This window comes from Myodes glareolus, chromosome 22, assembly GCF_982192425.1.
Source record: "Myodes glareolus chromosome 22, mMyoGla1.1, whole genome shotgun sequence".
NCBI classification, from domain to species: Eukaryota; Metazoa; Chordata; class Mammalia; order Rodentia; family Cricetidae; genus Myodes; species Myodes glareolus.
The window spans coordinates 46,347,751-46,368,991 of NC_142047.1; the positions used below are offsets into that span (position 1 = coordinate 46,347,751).

Here is a 21,241-nt window from a genome sequence, read left to right on the forward strand (position 1 = left end):
TCTCTCTCTCTGGACAACTTTCAGGAGTAGGTTCTCCCCTTGTGGTAGTTTGAATGTAACTGGCCTCCATAATCTCACAGGGAGTGACACTGTTAGGAGGTGTGGCTTTGTTGGAGTGAGTATGGTCTTGTTGGGGGTCCCATTCCCTGCCATGATAGACTGAACTTCTGAAACTGTAAGGGAGCCCCCTCAATTGAATGTTTTCCTTATAAGTGTTGCCGTGGTCACAGTGTCTCTTCACAGCAATAGAAATCCTAGCTAATGAGACACTCCTCCACCATGTGGGTCCTGGGTTTTGAACTCGGGCTGTCAGGCCTGGTAGCAAGTCTCTTTACCCGCTGAGCCATCTTACTCCCCATCTGGAGTCTTTTCCTTTATGTGTTTAGACTTGAATTTAAGACCAGTTTTTCCCAGTGCCAATTTTCTGTTCTCATGTCTTAAAAAAATTACTTATTTGTTCATTTATTTATTGATTTAGCTTTGATTTTTTTTAAAGACAGGATTTCTCTGTGTAACAGTCCTGGCTGTCCTGGAACTCACTCTGTAGACAGCAATTCTGAGGTATAAGCCAAATGAATCCTTTCTTCCCCAGCTTGCTTTTTGGTCATGGTGTTTCATCACAGCAATAGAAACCCTAACTAAGAAGCTCTCTATCTACCTGCTGTGTTGTGCTTGTGCATCCACAGGTAGATGTGGAAACCAGAGGACAGTTTGTGGGAGCTGATTCTCTCCTTCACTCTGTGGGTGAGACTGACCTCAGGTCGTCAGGAGTGGAGGCAAGCGTCTTTACCCACTGGCTGTATTACTGTTTTTCTAAAGTTGGTTTGTCGAAATTTCAGATTCTCAACTATCTCTCTCAGTGCTGGGGACAGAACCCAGGGATCAGCCTTGCTCTCCCATCAAGCCCTGCCTCCAGGCCCAGCTCCTCTAAAACTGACTTTTATTGCTATTATTTTGCCTTTGAGACGGTGCTTCAGGGATCTTAGGCTGGTCTCAAGCTGTTGATGTTGCCAAGAAAGACCTTGACCTCCTTTCTGATCCTCCTGTCTCCACCCCTGAGAGCCAAATGCTGGGATTTCACTGCCACACCAGCCTAAAAGAAAATATTTATCTCTTTTTGTTGTTTGTATTAAATCGCAGAAGAGACATACTTACAATAAGAAACCAAACAAGGGTCAGGGAGGTGGCTCAGGGGACACAGATGCTTGCTGCCAAGCTTGATGACCCGAGTTTGCTCCCTGTGACCCACATCGTAGAGAGAAACCAATCACACAAATTGTCCTCTGATATCAAAACGTGACCTTACATGTACGATAAGAAATGAAATCATTTTCTGAAGGAGTGTGAAGCTGGGTGTTTGGGAGATGGAGGCCAGGTCCTGATTTCCCACCCAGACCACCTGGTTCCAGAGGACTACTTCCTGGGAAGGACTTACCTTTCAGATGGACAGGCCTATGGGTGAAGGTGCAAGGGTCCTCCCTCTCTAGGGCTTCCTCCCAGTACCCCTGTCCCGCTGTGCCCTCTGGACAGACAAGGTCTTCTAGTAAGGCCAGGAGGTAGTTAATGTCCATCAGGATCTTAGAGTCCCAGCCCGAGGCTGGGGGCAGCACCTTCAGAGCTTTAAACAGTGAGCGGAGGAGAGTCTGTACACCCTGCAATAAAGGCCAGTGAGGCGAGGGACTGTTAGCTGCAGATCAGGGCTTTGGGGCATAGAAGCCTAGGGCATGTGCCCTGAACTGTGTGACCCATGTTTGAACTATAACTCCAAGGAAGGATCTGCAACCACGAAAATTTCTCCTCTAGGGCTTGAATGAACCCATTCCAGGCTGTATTACTCAAATGACTGCACACAGCAAATAGTCTATAAAAGATCATCAAGTACACGAGTGTAGGGGAAGTGTGTGTGTGTGTTTTGTTTTTCAAGACAAGGTTTCTCTGTGTAACAGCCCTAGCTGTCCTGGAACTCACTATATAGACCAGGCTGACCTCAAACTCACAGAGATCCACTTATCTCTGCCTCTTATGTGCTTGGATCAAAAGTGTGCGCCACCACTGCCCGGCTAATGTGTCTCTTTTATGAGCTTCTAGCCTTAGGGGGCAGGAGTGTTCTGCAATACAGCACTATCCTTAGAACTGCACTCTCATCTTCAGTTCTTCTGGTCCTGCTCACGAAAGAGCATAGCAGCGGGCCTGTTGACCATTTCATTACCTTCCCTAGTTGAAGGAGGGGCAAGGAGGGTCACAGGGCTCTCCATTCCCAACCAACCTCATGCAATTCTGGCGTAACTGCATATGGTCTTGGGGGGAGGGGCTAGAAGAGATTGGCAAGGTAGGAGGGGGAGGGAGGTCCATCTGTACAGCCATGAAGAAGCCACTGTTAACTCCTGTGTGCTGTCCTTCCGAAGTGGCTGCTTTAAGGCCATCCATGTCCCTGTCTGTCACCCCTCACCATCGATCACACTGTAAGGAAGCCTAATGAACTCATTGGCTTCCCCAGGTGAATTTTGCTGGCCTCACACTTCAGTTTGTCACTGGAGCCAAGGAGGAGGGTGGATATTGCTTATGTCTCCCCCAGCGAAGGAATTTTAACAACAGAGTTTCCACATAACAGATGCTCAAAAAGTGTGCATTGCAGGAACACATATGTGTTGGGACCATTTGGAGTCCTGGCCTCCAGCTGCTCTTCCCTGCTGTGATGTGTACTTGGCCTTCTGATTTGAGCTACTGAAAGCTGTGTCAAAGTTGTTTACCAGCTCTGCTTCCTGAGCACGTGTTGCCTTGCCTTGAGAATCAGGGAATGAGGTTTCCACCTGTTGGCCCACCTGACTGTGTTCGGTATCTAAGCTTCCGTGGTGCTATTCAATAAAAAGGCTTACCAGTGACTAGAGGTGTGTGTCTTTGTGTGTTTCAATCTCCAGCCCCTTTTCCGAAGCTCGCAAACTGTATGGTAGCGCATAGAGCACAAACAGGCGTTGTGCGCTACACATATGATGTATGAGATATGCATGACAGTCTGCATGTTCTCAGCTGGTGAATCCTGGCATCTGAGATTGCCAGGCAATCCAGGCTTCCAGGCCCCATGCACCAGCCTGCACTCCTCTACTGCCAGCTTAGAGAGCCCCTCCATTCATAGACAAACCGAGGCTGAGGACATGCCTTGGTCACGGTTTCAGGGGTCAGAAGTCCCTCCTCCGTGGGCTGCGGTGAAGGAGTCAGGTTGGAGGGTCCCTGCTCCCGCTTCTCATCCTCTTCCCGCGGGAGTCGAGGTCGGGTGTTCCGAAAGATCTGGACGATCAGGAGGTTGATGGGAAACACGAGGATGGAGCTCTCCAGCCCAATCATCACCTCCTGCCAAGTGAACTCAATTTTGCCTGGGGGAAAAAGGAGGGGAGAGGCTAAATGGAGGCAGATGCCCAAAGTCCAGTCCCCTCCCACCTCTCAGTAGAAGGGAGCTAGCTACACAGTGAAGGACCAACCAAGCACAACTCCTAGGAGGTCATCTGTAAGCCTTTAGATGCTTACCCAGGGTTGTGAGCCAAGCCAGATAGTCCACCCTGACAAGTCAGTTTACCAAGAGCCTGGGCCACGTGACTCAGCTTACTCTTCACAGGGGCCAGAGGCTAAGGTCAGCTCTATAGGTACATGGCCAAGCACATCGATTTGGTCCCAGTGAAGACTAAATCAAGGGGGCTGAGAAGACAGCTCAGTCTGTAAAGTGTTTAGCATGCCAGCCTAGGGACCTGTAGGCCACAATCCCAAGCACCACTGTAAAAAGTCAGGTGTGGTAGCACCTGCTTGGAACCCCAGTGCCGAGAGGTGGGGCAAGCAGATCCCGGAGACATTGTAGCCAGTCAATGGAGCCCAACCGGCAAGCTTAAGAGCCCTGTCTGCAAGAAACAAGGTGACTGACTCATGAGGAACAACACCCAGAGCTAAACTCCACCTGCATGTGCACATGTGTGCGTGCACATATGCACACAAGACACAAAGGCAAGGCAGGCATAGTGGTGCACACCTTTAATGGTTAGTGAGTAAGTTTGAGGCCAGCTTGGTCCACAGTGTAAGACCTTGTCTCAGAATATCGAACCGATCAAACAAAGACTGTAAAACCTCCTCTAGATTGCAGCGGTCTTGCTGGGGCAGTGGGACTGGTACCCACCAGCCCCAGCCATCAGAAGGAAGACTGAGATTTACCCAAGTCCATCTTCTGCTCAGCTGGGTCCTTCGGGACACCCCAGAACATGATGCTGGTCAGCATGGTGCAGAGGAGCAGCGAGAAGCAGCAGGACACCCTCTGTACGCGTGTGAAGCTGCTCCGAGGGGAGTTACAAAAGACCGAGTACCAGATGTGTCCATCTTGGAAGCCCGTGGAGGTTTTTGTGAAAAACAGGTGGCTGTGGGCGGGCAGAAAAAAAGAGATGGACACTTAGGGAGACAGGTAGGCAGAGGGACTGGTCTCTTAAGAGCAACCTGTGATTCGCCTGGGAGATTTAGCACATCTGGGGGCCAGCAAGTTGGTTCAGTGGGCAAAACCCCTTACGATAACACAACTACCAACCACATCTTTAAAAAGCTGGATTAGATGGTTTGTTGCTGATGAGGGGCCCAGCCCCTAGCAGGTCAGAGAAACTGGAGAGGAGATGTAGAGTAGGTGAACTACTGGACATACAGACAGATGCACACGCACACACACACACACACACACACACACACACACACACACACACACACGGGAACTTTATCTGAGGGCCAAAGCTTCTTCATTTTAGTTTTCTCTCTAATGCTTCTTCTTACTCTGTTCTTTTTCTGTTCTGTTCTTCTATCCTGGTGTTTTCTTTTTCTTCCTTCCTTCCTTTCTTCCTCTTCTCCCTCTCCCTCTCCTTCTCCTTCTTCTTCTTCTCCCTAGGTGTTCACCTTCCATATCATTCCTGGTGTTATCCTTTTTATTTCTTCTCTGGGGTTCTATTTTCTGATGTTTTTTCTTCGACACCGCTCCATCTCCTAGCTCTTACTGTTTTTCTTATCCTTTTTGTACTTCCTGATACAAAGATTTCTACACAAGAGAAGATTACCTCACAACCACAAGTTACATAGTTTCCAAAGAGACAAAGTAACATTTTTACATAAGAAGAAATCACATTCAGATCACAAGTTACATGTTTTCCTTAGAGCCCACAAGGACTTAAACGTTTTTTCTTTGTATTTTCTCATCATAGATCATCTTCACCCCAAAGCAATGATTCTTCTATGATCGAGAAGCAAAGTTTTAAACAAGCTGAGTATATTTCAGCCAGTTCCTTTTGTATTGGCAGGCAGCTGTGCAATTTTTTGATTTCTACTCTAGAGAAACATTAAACAACGGTCAGTTTGTCGTCTATTTTCCTTTACACAACAGGGTCATTTACTCTCCTTTCACAACTTCATTTTTTCGAGGTGCACACTGGGACCTGTGAATAATTCTGTAAGCTCCATGACCGAGGGGCTCAGGCCGAACCCTGGGTGTAGGGACGTATGTTTTCTTTGATCATCAGCCTGTTTCTCCACAGGCAGAACTCATGGGTCTATAGTGCACGGAACTTCCTTGCTATTGTTTTCATCTTCTGTAAGTCTCACATCTAACAAAGGGGAAGGTGACTTTTGGCCTATGTTTGCCTTTCCTGTATCTCTTATTGGAGCAATTGGCCGACTAAGCTAAACCCTGCCCCAATCATCATTACTAACTGTCCTAACCACCTGTATCTTTTAGGCTAACTCAGAAAGTCCAATTAAATCACAGATCTAACAAAATATCATTGCTCTTATAAAAATCACCTTCAGTATGACTTGCAAGTAAACTGCTCAGTGAGGAGTGGGATTTTCCCCAAAACAATCACACTACACTAGATACAGTGGAATCCTTTCACATAGGAATCATACTATGCCCAATACAGTGGGGACAGGGCGGCAGCAAGCGGGCGCAGCATGGCAGAATCGAGGAGCATTCTGGGACAGCCCCCCCCCCCACCCTGGGGCTTTGCCTCACCAGGGTTTAGCTCTTTGTTGAATTGAACTCCATAAGCTTCACTGCTGCCTGCAGCTCACAGTTCATAACCCCTGGCATTCCTGAGACAGCATGGGAGGTGAAGACTGGAGAAGCTCTCAAGCAAGCAGCGGAGACCCTGCCTTAGAAACAAGGACCGGCTGGAGAGATGGCTCAGGGACTAAGAGCACCATGCCCCATTTAAGAGGACCTAAGTTCAGTTCCCAGCACCCACATGGTGGCGGCTAACAGTTGTCATGGCGACAGCTAATAGTCGTCATGGCAGAAGCTAACAGTCATTTGTAACTCAAGTTCCAAGAGATCTGACGCCTTTTCCTGGCCTCCACAGGCACTGCACGCACAAGACGCACAGACACATGTACAGGCAAAACATGCCTATACATAAAACCTCACAACGGCGGAAGGAAAGAATCAATGCTCAGAAAGTTGTCCTCTGACCTCTACACACACCACGCCATAGACACATACGTGCACACATGCACGCACTGCACACACATTTACACAGTTAGCAGCCGGGAATTTACTTTTGAAACAGAACCTCCTGCTTTCTGAGTGCTGGAATTACAGGCGCGTGTCACCACGCTTCATTTATATGGCACTGGGGTTGGAACCCAGGGCTTTGCGCCTCCTCGGCAAGCACTCTTCCAGCTGAGCACCTCCTCAGCTTGTGTGCAAAGAGAGCGGCCTTGGAGTCCCTGCCTGCCTTGCCCCCCAGCCCTGTGACCTGGGCAAGCGACATCATTCTTTGTTCCTCAGCTCCCTTGACTTTAAGATAATGATAGAACTTTCTGCAATGGGTATTTGGAAGGATTTGAAGTCATAGTTGCTGCTGATTTGAGACAGGGTCTCACGGAGCCCAGGCTGGCCTCTTGCTCACTGTAACTGCTTTTGTGCCAGCAAAATCATCTTTGTACAGCATTGAGACAGCACTAATACACAGGTGAGTGGTCTATGATACTTCTGCTGCAATTTCAATGTGATAAAATAGCTATAATATTACTAGTTTAGGACCCACTATCCATGCCTCTGTCTGTGTCAGCCTCTTGGGTACCCAGGTCTTAATTCTGAATTTATTCCTTCTGAAGGCCCGACTGGGAGGGAAGGCCACCAGAATAAATGCCCTGGAAGCAGACCCATTGATGATAGTGAGGGATTCAACAGCCATTCTGAGTGCTATTGCACAATCATTGGAAACACTGGGTATGATGGACTATGTCTGTAATCCCAGGACTTTGGGAAGTACAGGCAAGAGGATCAAGAGTTCAACGCTGCCGAGTGGTGGTGGCGCCCGCCTTTAATCCCAGCACTCGGGAGGCAGAGGCAGGCGGATCTCTGTGAGTTCGAGGCCAGGCTGGTCTATGAGAGCTAGTTCTAGGACAGGCTCCAAAGCCACAGAGAAACCCTGTCTCAAAAAAAAAAAAAGAGTTCAACATTATTATTATTATTCTTGGTTTATTTCTTAAACTGTGCGAGACCCTTTCTCAAACAAAAATAAGGAAAATTATTTGACCTATACCTGTTCTCCACAAAGGGTGACCATGACACATTTATTAGGCTGAAGACAAAAGACAGTGAGCATACAGTAAGACCACCGATGTAAAATAAGTGCCCTAGGAGACAGCTTTCGCAAAGGATTTGCTGTGTGAGGACCCGGGTTTGATCATTTTCCTATGATAAAAAAAAAAAAAAAACAGAAGGGAAGTACCTAAACTGCTTCCTGTCCTGCTCTGTGGCCACAGGGAACACCTTGTCGAGGACACAGTCTCCAACATCGATGGACAGCCACGAGTTGCAGAGGAAATGCCATTTGCGCTCTGCCGCAGGGTCATAAACCAGCACCCGGCTCACATACCTGGAGGAAGGAGATGCAGCTCTGAGGACCAGGCATGTGGCTGGGCCTCCCTGGGGCACCACAGGGATAAGGCCTTCAGAAAATGAGCCCCAGAACAGGAGTGCCTGGAAAAGTCATGTGCATGCTCTTCCCTTGGTGTCTGAGTGACATCTGACCTGTGGGGGAGGTCAGCCAGCTTGTTCACAGAGAATGGGCAGGGTGGCGGGGGGGGGGGAACACATTTGAAACCTCTGAACCCCTTACTCACGACACCCAGCCAGCAGTAAGAGAAGCCAGGCAGGAGGGTGTGCTCCAGCAAGGTGCTTCGAAGCCTCAGAGGAGGAGATGTCCTCTTACCTGAATCGAGAGGTACAGGCAAGCAGCAGCTTTTCTGGCGTTGTGTGGCCAATAAGAACAGCCATGATGACAAAGCTGGGTGCGCACTATATAGCCGGCACCGTGCTCTACCCACATCCCTCGTTTCTATAAGCCCAGCTCCACTGGGGGTGCAAAGGCCACCTACGTCCTGGTTATGGCCCTCCTGGGTGACTGACATCCAGTGACTCAGGACCGGGATATTTTGATCCAACTTGGGACAGCTTCAGGGGAGCCACAAGAGTTGGCTGGGCTGTCGCTGGCTCAGAGCACACTTGACTCCTCCCTCCCCAGGTGCTATCACCAGGGCTCCTTTAATAGACACCCGGCATGTTCATTTGCCTCTCAGAGTCTGCTTCCTGAGAATTTGGTGAGTTAGACAGCAGTAAACAGTGTGTGGTGGCCTTTACCTCTAAGCCCAGTCCTTATAGGCTGAGACAAGAGACTGCCAGAACCTCAAAGCTAGCCTAGGTTACAGCGTGAGACCCTCTGTCAAAACAACTAAAACCTAAGCAGTAGAAGTGCTCCCCCTTTTGAAACAGGGACTTGTGTAACCCAGGCTTATCTTGAATTATCTGTGGAGTCAAGGATAACTTTGAACTCCCACCATCCCTCCTCTCAAGTGCTGGGATTATGGGTGTACAATACCCAGCGTCTTTTTTTGTTTTTTTAAACATATCAACAGTCTCTCTATGTAGCCCTGGCTGCCCTGGAACTCACTATGTTGACCGGGCTGGCCTTGAACTCACAGAGGTCTAGCTGCCTCTGCCTCCCCGAGCGTTGAAATGAAAGGTGAGTATACTACCACACCTGGCATGCCCAGCATTTTTGGGATAAAGTCTCCCACTGTAGCCCAGGCTGGTACGGAGTTCACTATGTACCCCATGCTATCCCAGAACTCTTCCTGCCTCTCCTTCCCTAACACTAGGAATGTTTGTGAGCACACCATGCATGAGAATGCTGTTTGTCTAAAGAGACTGCCTGCTGATCGCTAGCTGGTCACACCGACACTATTTGTCCAAGTCACTCGTTTTGGTCTCGGGAAGAATGGACAGGACGTTGCTCTGAACTTAAAGCTGTGTGTGACCTTGGACAAGTTGGAGCTGCAGAAAAGCCAGGGGTGGGTCCACTGCTGCACACCAGGCCTGGACCTCAGTCTCCTCTCTTCTGGTCTGGTTTATATGAACCCCGAGCAGGGGACCTCTTTGAGCCTGCTTGCCCCACTTGTGCCCTGGAGAGCCATTCTGTGTATTCGCAGCAGCTCACGAGAGCCAAGAAATGGGTACCTCGCCACAGCCTGGTCATTTGCACTCTCCCAGCTCACCATGATGGCTGGTCCCCAGAGTTGTCATGCCACAGCCGGAGGCTCTGCAGTTCTCCCAGGGGGAAGAGAGTGGAAAGCAGGAAGACGTCCACCCCTCCTCGCTCAAAAACTGCAGCATCAGGGTTTGACAGGTGGTGGGGCTCACTCTCTCTATCCGACCCATACAGCGTGAGAGTCACCTAGAATCCAGAGACCAGAAGCTGGGACTGTAGCTCAGTCAGTGCAGTGTCTGCCCAGGATTGGGCAGTTCTGTGCTTGATCCCAGCACTGCACAAAACTAGGCATGCAGCACACTCACACTCAACACACACACACACACACACAATGCACAGTGTAATTTTAAAAACTAAACGATATTCTCTCCTCTAATATACAAAATGAAACAATTGAGTACAAGGCAATACAAATCCCTGGAGCCAGACACTCCACAAGGACAGCTATCTCTGCCACGGGAGAGACGCACCCACCAACCAACCTTTGAAGATGTGGCTGCCCCTCGTCGGTGTCCCGTGTAGACCGTCACCAGGTAGTGATACTGGGCAAAGGGCTCATTGTCCTCCAGCACTATGACTTTTACCTAGACAGAAGGACAGTGTTAGGGGGACCCTGCTCAGTGGGCTCACCCACCATCCAGCTGCTAAGAATGAGTTGGGCAACAATGCCAATTAACATGCAAACTGGCATACATTACTATCTGACCCAGCGATAACTGTCCTTTATAGGAAGAAGGGTTCAGGAAAAATAGAAGCAAAAGCCAGGAAGCCCGAAGTGCTTTCATTATTAGTGCGACCCTATGGAGTTAACTTGGAAGTGAGCTTGGCATTAAACAGAATGTTCAGTGTTCGGTGTGGTGAGCCCACTGTTTATACAATTGTTTCCCAGAGGACTCAGAAGGAATGGAATGTTGAGATGCTTTAGCGAAAGCATCAGGTGGCTGGAGCTGGGGGGGGGGGTGACGTGACCTCTGGGAGGCACTGCTCATCTCTCTTTCCTATGAAAGGCTCACACTGGCCGCGGAGGCTCTGCTGCCGAGGATGCGGTCCTCTCTGTCCAGGGCACACTCTTGTGAGGTGTCTGGATGTGTGTAAGACCTGGGCAGCCCAGCCCTGCTCAGTGCAGATCTCTAAGGCTTGGCGGGGCTCTCACTGCTGCATAACCATCCTGCTAGCTCCTCCAGCTCACCTTGAAGGTTCCTCTCAGAAAACACCCCTGCACCCTGGACTTAACTCCATTTTATAGCATGCTTACTGGGTGCCAATCTGAGGCATTTAAGATATATCTATATCTATATATATCTATATATCATATGTCTATCTATCTATCTATCTATATATAAATTTTTTTTCTTGATACAGGGTCTCACTAGGTAACCTTGGCTGACTTGGAGTTCTCTATATAGACCAGGCTAGTCTTGGATTCATAGAGAGCCACATGCCTCAGCCTCCTGAGTTCTGAGATTATATATATGTGTCCTTATATCCAGTTTTTGTATTTTAAAATTAACTATGAGTATATGTTGATAGGGGGTTGTACATATGGCCTGTGTCCAAGGAGGCCAGAATAATGCATCAGATCCTCAGGCATTGGGGTTACAAGTGGTTGGGAGCTGCTTGATGTGGGTTTGGGGAATGGATCTTGAGCTGGTTCCTCTACAAAAGCAGTATGTGCTTTTTTTTTTTAGTTGTTTTATGTGCATGTGTGGTTTGTCTGCTTGCATGTTTATATGTGCATACATGTGTGCCTGGTGCCCTTCAAGTCATTGAATTTCCTGGAACAGGAGTTATTTGAGTTAGAGACGGCTGCCAATCACCCTGTGGGTACTTGGAACTGAACTCACGCCCTCCGGGATAGCCACAAGTGTTCTTAACCACTGAGCCATCACTCAAGCCCCATTTTTGTGGTTTTGTTTTGGTGTTGCAATTTTCATGACAGGGTCTCGTTATATATCCCCGGCTGGCCTAAACTTACTGTATAGACCAGACTGGCCTTGAACTCAGAGATTCTCCTGCCTCTATCTCCAAGTGCTGAGAGTAAAGGCTTGCTCCACTATACTAGGCCCAGCAGTGTGTGCTCTTAACTACTGAGCTGTCTCGCCAGCCCCAACCCTATATTTAGGTATCGATGTTTGGTCTCACGGAGGAGTGCTGAGTGTCACTTTCGAACATTCCATTCTGTGTTGGCATTCCTAGTGGTGCTGCCAGGGAGGAGAGACTGAGAGATGGACAGCTCCAGACTCTGCCACACTGCGCCCTTGCATTCCCTCAGATGCCCACAAACACTTCCTGAAGGTCAGCCCCATGTTCCATATGACTTTATTAATTATCGTTGCAAACGATTCCTGGTATAGTTTTTTGCTTGGTTCATGTATAAGCCATGAACTCTATCTAGGTTAAAATCTAGCTCCTCTCTAACAGCTTCAGGCCAATTAACTGACTTCTTGATTCCTGGTTGCCTTCTCTTTAAGATGATGGGTGGAATGATATCCAGGGTGTGCTCAGTGAACTTGAGGTGTCCAAACCAAAGAAAGGACTGAGACAGAGCGAGGAGATTCATCCTGCAATCCCAGCACCCAGAAGGCTGAGGTAGGGGATTGTCATGAGTTTGAGGATACCCTCAGACACATAGCGAGTTTGAGGCTAGCCTGGGCTACATGAGACCCCATAAACAAACAAATGGGAGGTTGTCCTCATAGTCTGTGCTCATCACCACCTTAGAGGTGACTCCTGCGTACCCTACATAAGGCAGTTTTTGGATACCGGAAGCCCTGGCCATGTCACTCAGCCTATGAGGACAACAGGATTTATGGTGGGACTTCAGGACACACTGTGTGTTTGAGGCTGGAGACTGCATCACCAGGATTGGTCAAGTGGGCTGACTACTCCTACCTCTGTGCCCAACTCCCAACTCGGTGAGCTTGTGGTTAGCAATATTGGCTAGGTGTCATCTCTAAGACAATCAAGCACCATCTGCATACATCAGCAGGACAGATCAAGTCAGCGCTCTCTGCCCTCTGTTTCTTTCAACTGAGTCCTCTTGGCGTATCAGCCATGGGAAGATGGGCCAGGTTAGAAAGCGCCACACAAACGTGAGGACCTGAGTTTGATTGACATGAAAAGCCAGGCATGGTGATACACAGGTCTAATCCCCGTACTGGAGAGGGATCCCCAGGTCTCACTGATCAGTCACTCTGGCCTGCTTGGTGAACCCCAGGTCCCTGTGAGAGACCCTATCTCAAAAACTAAGGAGGGGCTATTTCTGATGAATAACACATGATGTCATCTCTGGTCTTCAGATGTACATACATGCATATGCATGTGCATCACATAGACACCTACACACAGACTCACACATACATACATATGCATGTGCATCACATAGACACCTACACACAGACTCACACATACATACATATGCATGTGCATCACATAGACACCTACACACAGACTCACACATACATACATATGCATGTGCATTACATAGACACCTACACACAGACTCACACATACATACATATGCATGTGCATCACATAGACACCTACACACAGGCTCACAATACATACATACATATACATGCGCATCACATAGACACCTACACACACAGGTTCACACATACATACACCTACAAACCAAAGTAATAAACCATCACCATTACTTCAACTGCTGTTCTGAGTTCTGAGTCTTTTTGACAAGTTACGGACATAAGGGTAGCCTTGAGACCTCCCATCCCAACAAGAGGTACCGTCCTCTGCGGGCTGCTGTGAACATAAGTAGGGTTGTCTCTGACATTTAGTGAGTACTCAGCTGATGATCAATAGCACAGTCTTCCTGATAATTTGATGAAAAGGGATGTTTTGGAAATGCTAGGCTAAGAGGCCAGCTTGCCTGAGATGATCCCAGAGGTTAAGGGCTGGAGCAACCCCTGGGCTCTGTCCTCTACAGTCCCCGTTACTCCCCTTCCCAGGAACCCAGCACCTCACCTTGCTCTGATCCTGTATGTCCTTTCTCCTGGCCCAGATCACCACCAGCACGTAGACCATGCAGAGGCAGGCCACTGTGGTAACCACCACTGGGTTGTCCTCGAAAGTGGCAAAGAGCTCCGCAGTCTGGTGGACATCAACGGCATTGGGCATCACCAGGAACGTGCTTCCAAAGAAGGTGAGGTGGTTGCAAAGGCAGTGTGTCTGGGAGGTGGTGGTTCGTGGCCCTACCTGTAAACCCCAAAGAGACTATGTTTGGAAATGGAGAGAAACGATGAACACCTCAGTGTGGACCCCACTCAGTCAGGCTTTTGGATCCACAAATTCAGCCATCCTCCGGTTGACATTACATATCTTTAGGACTGGGAAGTGGTTCAGTTGGTAGAGAGCTTGCCTAGCATGCATGAAGTTCTGGGTTTAATCAGCATCACATAAACTGGATATTACAGGTGTGTGGCACCTGTAACCAGAAGGTGTTCATAGGAGGATCAGGAGTTCAAGGTCATCCGCTGCTACACAGTCAAGGCTATGAGACACACACACAAATGAAAACGAAAATTTATTTTAAAATTCAGAGAAGATTATTTACTGTTCATTGTACTGGGGATTGGTTTTTGTTTGTTGTTTGTTGTGTATTCTGCTTTGGTTTTTTGAGACAGGGTGTCACTACATAGCCTTGGCTGTCCTGGAACTAGCTGTGTAGGCCAGTGATGATGGGCTCTGAGGTACAGGCCCCCCACATAATGTGTGTGAGGTTTGGGGGCAGTCCATCAAGTTACTCGATCCACTGTCTCATTGCTGCAGTGGAAACATTGCAGCTCTCCTGGGGTGTCTGAGACGCTGATGAAATAATGCAGGGAAAGGCGAACACAGGACACAGCTGAGGTCATTTTCTGGGAAGTGACACCCTGGCCTGCCATGCCCCATGCACAGGGGGCAGCCATCTGAATCAGCCCTGTTCTTATTCCCTGATCAGTTGTTCCAGCACTCCTGGCTCCTGGGATGGCCTCAGGGGAGAGGTTGGGGACCACACTGCCAAGCAGGGTGGCATGGGGAGAGTGCATCGGAGTTCAGAGCAGAAATCTGACCTAGTCAGGACCATGAAGTTTCCGCAAGACAATGGGCTTAGTTGAAGGCAAGGAGGATATTCCGAGCACAGGAACGACATACGCAGATCACCACGGAGAAGCATGAGTATTGTACCAGAGGCTCCAATGGGGACCCTACAAGAGTGGACACACCTTACCAAGCCTCCCCAGCTTACTTGTCTTCCTTACCTGGCACCCAGCGGTGTCCCAGGTCTCCTGGCTTTCATCCCAGAACACACAATGTGACAGGAAGGTGGTAATGCCAACTGTGAGGTTCCTGCCAGAGGTAGACTCCAGGTCATCCTTGGGGACCACTCTCAAATAGTAGATTCCTTCCCCAAAGGGCAGGTCCTCTGGGCCCAGGATCCATGTGGGTTGCTCACCTGCAAGAAACAAGGCTCTGGTCTCCTTGAAATTAGAGGACACCAAGGTGACGTGGCAGGGATGTAGACCTCAAGATCCCTCCGTTATCCCAGGAGTACCCTTGCTCAGCGTGTAGGGACACGGCAGGACGTGAAGTGATCGTAACTGTTTCTTATCAGCTGTGTGATATCAGACTGATTATTGAACTTCTGTGTTCTTTTTTATTTGTTTTATAGTTTTGAGGCAGGGTCTTATGTAGCCCAGGCTACCCTCAAATTTGCCATGTAGCAAAGGCTGGCCCTACTGGTCCACTGGTCCTGCTGCCTCAGTTTCCCAAGTGCTGGGATTGCTCTGCACCTGGCTTGACCCTCTCTGCTCATATCTGGAATGTGGAGATTTCCACAGCTGGCTCCAGAAAGCTCTTTGTGGGCGCACCTGCATCTCCATGTCATGCACTAGATGTTACTACCTAAAGGGAGTAAATTAACACTAATAACATCAGCTCATGAAAGAAGGCAAGCAATTTGTTCTTTGCTTTTTAAGTAAATAATTGTGTGTGTGTATGTGTGTGTGTGCACATGTGCTGAGTGTGTGTGTACATACTACATGTATGCATGTGTAAGACCAGGGGCTGACACTATATATCTTCCTCAAGGCTGCTCTACCCTATTCTATTTTTTAAAAGATTTATTTTGATTATTTTCAATTATGTGCACTGGGTGCGGGTTATGTGTATGTAAGTGCGGATGCCCACAGAGGCCAGCGGCATGAATCCTCCCTGAGCTGGAATTACAGGGGGAGGATTGTGAGCCACTCAGCATGCGGGATGAGGACCCGGGCAAGAACAATGTGCGCTCTTCACCGCTGAGCCATCTCTCCACACTTCAGCTTCAGATTCAGTGAGGCTGACAGTCAATGAACCTCAGGGGCCCTTCGGTCTCTGATCCTCCCCCTCCCAGGACTGGGATCACAGGCATAGATTACCACATCAAGCTTTTTAATGTGGTTTCTCAGGATTGAACTCTGATCCTTATATTTTAATGACTGAGCCATCTCCCTGGTCTTGCTCTTTGATTTTTTTTTTTTCTTTGACACCTTAGTTTGAAGCTGGCCACACCCAGGAAGCCCCTCAGGAAACAGCCAAGGAAGCTGACTACCTGTGGCAGCTACAGGAGGCAGGTGTGTTTGGGCATCGTAACTGGTCTCATTGGGGTAGTAGCCATAGCCCAGACTGAGTGTGAGTGGGACGTCGGGTCCCCAGTGTAGCTGGATCCCCAGAGCTGCCTCCCTGGCAGTCATATTCACCCACAGAGTTTCTGGGGTGGCCAGACTCAGCATCGTTGGCTCACTGTGTTCTGAAATCCGCGGCAACAGGATCTGTTTTCAGAAACAAAGAATTACAACCAGACAGAGGGGCAGGGCAAGCAATGAGCATCTAAAGCCCTGTGGAGTCATAGGGCTGATGTACACAGGGAGATCTCTGCAGCAGGTTCGATGGGGGCGGGGTTGTCTTCCCGCTTTTCCCAATTCTATAGGTCACCTGTGGCCCTAGGTTTCCGGTCTGTTCCTCCCATCACCCCAACCTCTCACTGTGTCATCAACAGCAAACACTGCCCCCTTCTGCTTCCCTCTTTCGAGGTCTCTTATGGCTGCACTGGGCCCCTGAGCAATCCAGACTCAAATACTCATCTCCAGGTCCTTAACTGCATCTTATCTGCCAAGTCCCTGATAGCACATTCGCAGCAGCCGCGAATGAGGATGGTGGCTTCCCTGCATGACTTTTGATCAGGCATTGAGAGAAAACGGTGGATAACTAGGAATGTCCGTAAACTCTTCAAGGAATCTAAGTGTCCGTTGCAGCCTGGGATGTTGGCATTCTTCCTTAAGTTCAAAGAAAAGCTAACAGCATTTTGAAGGCTGCTTTGCGTGTCTTTAAAATGAACATTTCATTTGTGCAATGACTAGAATTCCACCTAACAGATTTAAATTCCCAGGAAAACGTGTCATACACCAAAGATGTGTGAATGGCCACATAGGCATGGTCTTAAGTAGAATGTGATGTTTAGTTGGGTATAGGCATGGTCTTAAGTAGAATGTGATGTTTAGTTGGGTAAGGGATACTTTGGGTGATTTCTCTAGTCATTGTTTTCACAGCTAGTCCATTTGGTACCAAAACAAGCTGAAGAGAAGGCCAAGTGCCACCCGACTTCCGGCAACACCCCAGAGCCTACCTCGATATTCTGCGTCACGTTCTTCACTGAAATGGGGTGGCCACTGGAGCTGGTCAGACGGAGTCCGCCAACGGTTCCGCTGACATCAAATCGGCTTCGGGAAGGGAAGGGGTTCCGTGAGAAACTCATCATCTGGAAGCCAAGAGCGAGAAGCACTGATGAGGGGTGGGAGAGGACCAGGCCCCTGTGTGAACTGAGATTCTGGGAGTGGGTGAGTAGTTCTTGCTCTATGGGGTGGATACAGAAGCCTGCCTGTGCTTTCCAGAGATGTGGTCTCAGAGGGCTGGCCCCGGGGAATCAGCAAGTCTTTCTTCCCCCAGAGTCAACATAGGCAGGTCTTCATTTCTTTAGTTTTATGTCTGTGGATTCAGCTAAATGCGGACTGGAAATATTTGAAAAAATTGCGTCTGTGTGGCTACTTATTTTTCTTGCCATTCTCCAAAGTAGCAAGTTTTCATTAGCTGTTTTGCAAAGCGTTTACATTGTTTCAACTGTTATAAGCAACCTTGACTTTATTCAAAGTATATACAGAGGTAGAGGTAGAGCATGGTAGCAGTGTTTTTAATCCCAGCACTTGGGAGGCAGAAGCAGGCAGATCTCTGTGAGTTCAAGGTCAGCTTGGTCTACAAAGTAAATTCCAGGTCCAAGACTACATAGTGAGTCTCTCCTTTCCTCCCTTCCTCCCTCTTTGTCTGAGTTACAGATGGGAGCCAGAAGAGCCTACTCCGCAACAACTCATGACGCCAAGGTCACTGGAGGAAGCACACAACCCACTGGAATAAATGGAGTTAGGTGTCCAGAGCTATGGGGTCTGAGCTCACTTGTGCTCCTGGCTATGGCTTAAACGAGATACTGAACCTCCTCTCTAACGGATGGCGCTGCTAGCATCATCAGTGAGCAAGTAGAAGGGCCAGCACTTTGCACACTATGAAGGTTGTCTCAAAGGAGGCAATGCTGGTTTACCCTTATGTCCACAGGCTCCTGGCTGTCCTCCATGGGGCGGAGGGAGGTGGCGGCAGGCAGGGTGAAGGTCACAGAGTCAACGGCGGTAGTGTGCACTGAAGAGCCTTGCCAACTCCGTGGCTGTATTCTGACCACAGGGTGAGAATAGGGAGGAAAGAAAGTTGGTGTAGGAGGAAGAACCCCGTTGCGCACTAGGAGGAGGGGGTGGAGCTCCACTTTACAGTCGGAGATGGCTGTTTTCAAACAGAAGCCTCATCAAACGCTGTTGGTACCCCCATGTGGACTGGAGGTCCACGCACAAGCAGAATTGTTTAGAACTGCATCCCTAGAATAGCATCAGCACTTGAGGTGGCTGGTGAATCGTTTCTCCAAGTTTCTCCCTGCTACCTACCTAGATCTTTGAAGCCATGAGCTCCCGGCCCCATCTTTTCTGTCCATTGACCGTGTCCCCTTTGATAAGAACTGGAACCTGTTTTCAGAGCTTAATACTGCTAATGCAATCTGTCACTGAGACCCAAGAGAGCAACCCTGGTCTGAGGAGCTGAGGACTGGAGCAGAGCGAGGGAGCCCCCCTCCTGTGTGTGTGTGTGTGTGTGTGTGTCTGTCTGTCTGTTTCCTCTGGGTTGGACATGATCTTCACTATCTTGATTCAGAATAGCTGTGATCAGTTAATGGCTCCAAGACTGGGCCCATTAACATTCCACTATGGAAGGGCAAAAAAGGTCACAAGGCTGTGAGGCTCAGGGGACACAGAAGGCCCTTTCCTTTCCTAAGAATATATAAGCAAGTAATAATTGCTGGGAAGTGGGGTTCTTTCCTTCAATGGTGGCCCACACATAAGTTGCCTGTAACTAACCCCAGTAAATACCAAGTTAACGTAGATGGAATTATTTCTTTGTTCTGTCTCTATATCTGGGTGAATTAAAGTAGATACCCCCGCCCCCGCTGGCCATGGTAGCTCACATGCGTATAAACCCTGCACTGCCACAGGGGCAGGGTGACCACTGCAATTCTGAGGCCAGCCTGATCTACGTATCTAGTCCCAGGTCAGCCAAGACTACACAGCGAGATCCAGTCTCAACAAATAAATAATAAATACTTCAAAGTAACTCCCCTGGAAAACACACACAACAGGAAGTGTCCCCAAGCCCCATTCAGTGTTAACTGAGATAAACCTTCCTGGGGAAATCTCCCAGGCAAGTATGTCTGGGATCATCAAGGCTCTCTATAAACAGTGAGTTAGCCAGGACCACCCAGGACACAGTGAGGATGACGTGTGTGGTCCCTCTCATTCAATCCCTTACCTGCACAGTTCTCCTGGGACTTTCTCAAGATTCACTCAGGTGACTAACACTGGGCTTAGCTCTCCACAGTTCCCATTCTGTCCCAAACAAACATCTCCATGGTGGAAAGACTCCATGACACCCACACACCAAGCCTGGTCCAAGTACTTCTCCAGCCCTGAGACTGGCCTCTGGGTCCTGCCTCATGTAGTTCAGTATGAGGGTTAAGGCGTCAACTTTGTTGGGCATGTGCAGCGCAGCTCTGTACCTGTCTGTGTACACAGAGATGGAGGGGGTTTCTAGGATGGCTGGAGGGCCCCCTGGCAATGTCCCCAGCAGGAGCGCAGTCTGCAAATGATCTACAACCTGAAGTAGCTGGGCCACGATGTGAGCCTGGAAAGGAAGCAGAATATTGCTGTGGACGTCACCACAGGCCCCTTTGACTGCTGTCGCGGGGTTACTGTGGGACTCTTAGCAGGGACTGGGAGAAGACAGGGAAATAGTAGACAAAAAAGCCCTGCAGGTCATGGACAAAGCAGGCACCCACAAGAAGTCCAAAGCATTTGTCTGACTCCCAGGGGCTCCTCCGCACTCACAGCAGCCCCGTGAGGCAGGAGCTTCCCATCCCCTGGGCAGAAGGGTAGAGGAGAGAACACAGAGAAGAGGTGATGTGGGAAGTCAAATATTGGTGAGGTGAAACGAGGCTCTTGGGAAATTTGGCTCCAGGGTCCATATGAAGAGCCATTGTGCTGTGTGGCTCTGTCCTGCAGGTATGTACACACATGGCCCACATATTGCTCCAGGAGAGGTAAGAGCCACAGGCAAGCTCAGCTCCCTGCCCCATCCAAACCCCCAGAGACGACACATTTGGTACCAGTCAGTTGATTCAATGGGTAAGGTTCCCGCAAGCTAAACCCGATGGCCTGAGTTCCATCCCAGGGCCCCACGTGGTGGACAGAGAGAATCAATTCTCATGAGTTGTTCCTCGACCTCCACATGCATGCTATGGCATGTATGCCCCTCAAATAAACAAATGTTTAAAAATTGTTAGACACATTCTCATGATGACAAATAAAGCTAGGGCAAGGACCTAGCAGAGGACCTAATAGAGTGTGTGTGTGTGTATGTGTGTGTGTGTCTGTCCGTCTTTCTGTGTATTTGTGTTTGTGTGTATCCATGGTGTCCATGACTGTATTTGAGATGTGACTGCATGTATGTATGTATGTATGTATGTGTTTGAGTGTGTAATTGTAAGTCGGTGTGAGCACTAGTGTGTGAAAACATGAGTGTATATGACTGAATTTGGGAGTTGATCTGAGGGCACGTGTTTAAGTACGAATGAGTGTGCATGGACAAGTTACTGTTTTGTTGACACTACCCATAAGAGTCTATATGCCACTGCGTTGCCATATGAGGATGTATATCCATGCCTGTATGTATGTGATTGATGGTACAAAGTATGTGTGTTTGGGGGCTTCCAGGTATGTGCATGAGTATATGGCCATGTGCCTGTGTGGCTGTGCATATGTAATTGTGAAGCGTGTGTAAGGTGTGTGTATGAATGTGTAAGGATGAGCACGGGAGTCTGTTTAGTATCTAAACGTGTGGCCACATGTGAGAGAATGACCTTGCGTCTTTGCATGTGACTGTCCTTCTGTTCTTTTAGAATAGGAAAGGTGGCCCATGGGAGGAAGGGCTGTGGAGCGGCTGACATCAAATTAGGCTTTGTGGCTCTGCCATGATGCTGTCCTGAGAGCCAGTACTCC

At 48.9% G+C, this 21,241-nt stretch overlaps 1 protein-coding gene across 1 annotated transcript in view; it reads right to left on the bottom strand.

The window, feature by feature from the left end:
• LOC125402531 (polycystin-1-like protein 2) overlaps positions 1-21,241 on the bottom strand; it is an 86,400-nt gene that overhangs the window by 27,281 nt on the left and 37,878 nt on the right. The window contains exons 19-30 of the mRNA XM_087900450.1: positions 19,744-19,868; positions 18,193-18,319; positions 17,230-17,361; positions 16,156-16,375; positions 14,825-15,018; positions 13,548-13,778; positions 10,046-10,147; positions 9,571-9,749; positions 7,746-7,892; positions 4,195-4,394; positions 3,157-3,371; positions 1,436-1,652 (exon numbers count right to left, since the gene is read on the bottom strand). Of these exons, the coding sequence (XP_087756576.1) occupies positions 1,436-1,652; positions 3,157-3,371; positions 4,195-4,394; positions 7,746-7,892; positions 9,571-9,749; positions 10,046-10,147; positions 13,548-13,778; positions 14,825-15,018; positions 16,156-16,375; positions 17,230-17,361; positions 18,193-18,319; positions 19,744-19,868 (2,089 nt within the window). The remainder of the gene's footprint in view (positions 1-1,435; positions 1,653-3,156; positions 3,372-4,194; positions 4,395-7,745; positions 7,893-9,570; positions 9,750-10,045; positions 10,148-13,547; positions 13,779-14,824; positions 15,019-16,155; positions 16,376-17,229; positions 17,362-18,192; positions 18,320-19,743; positions 19,869-21,241) is intronic.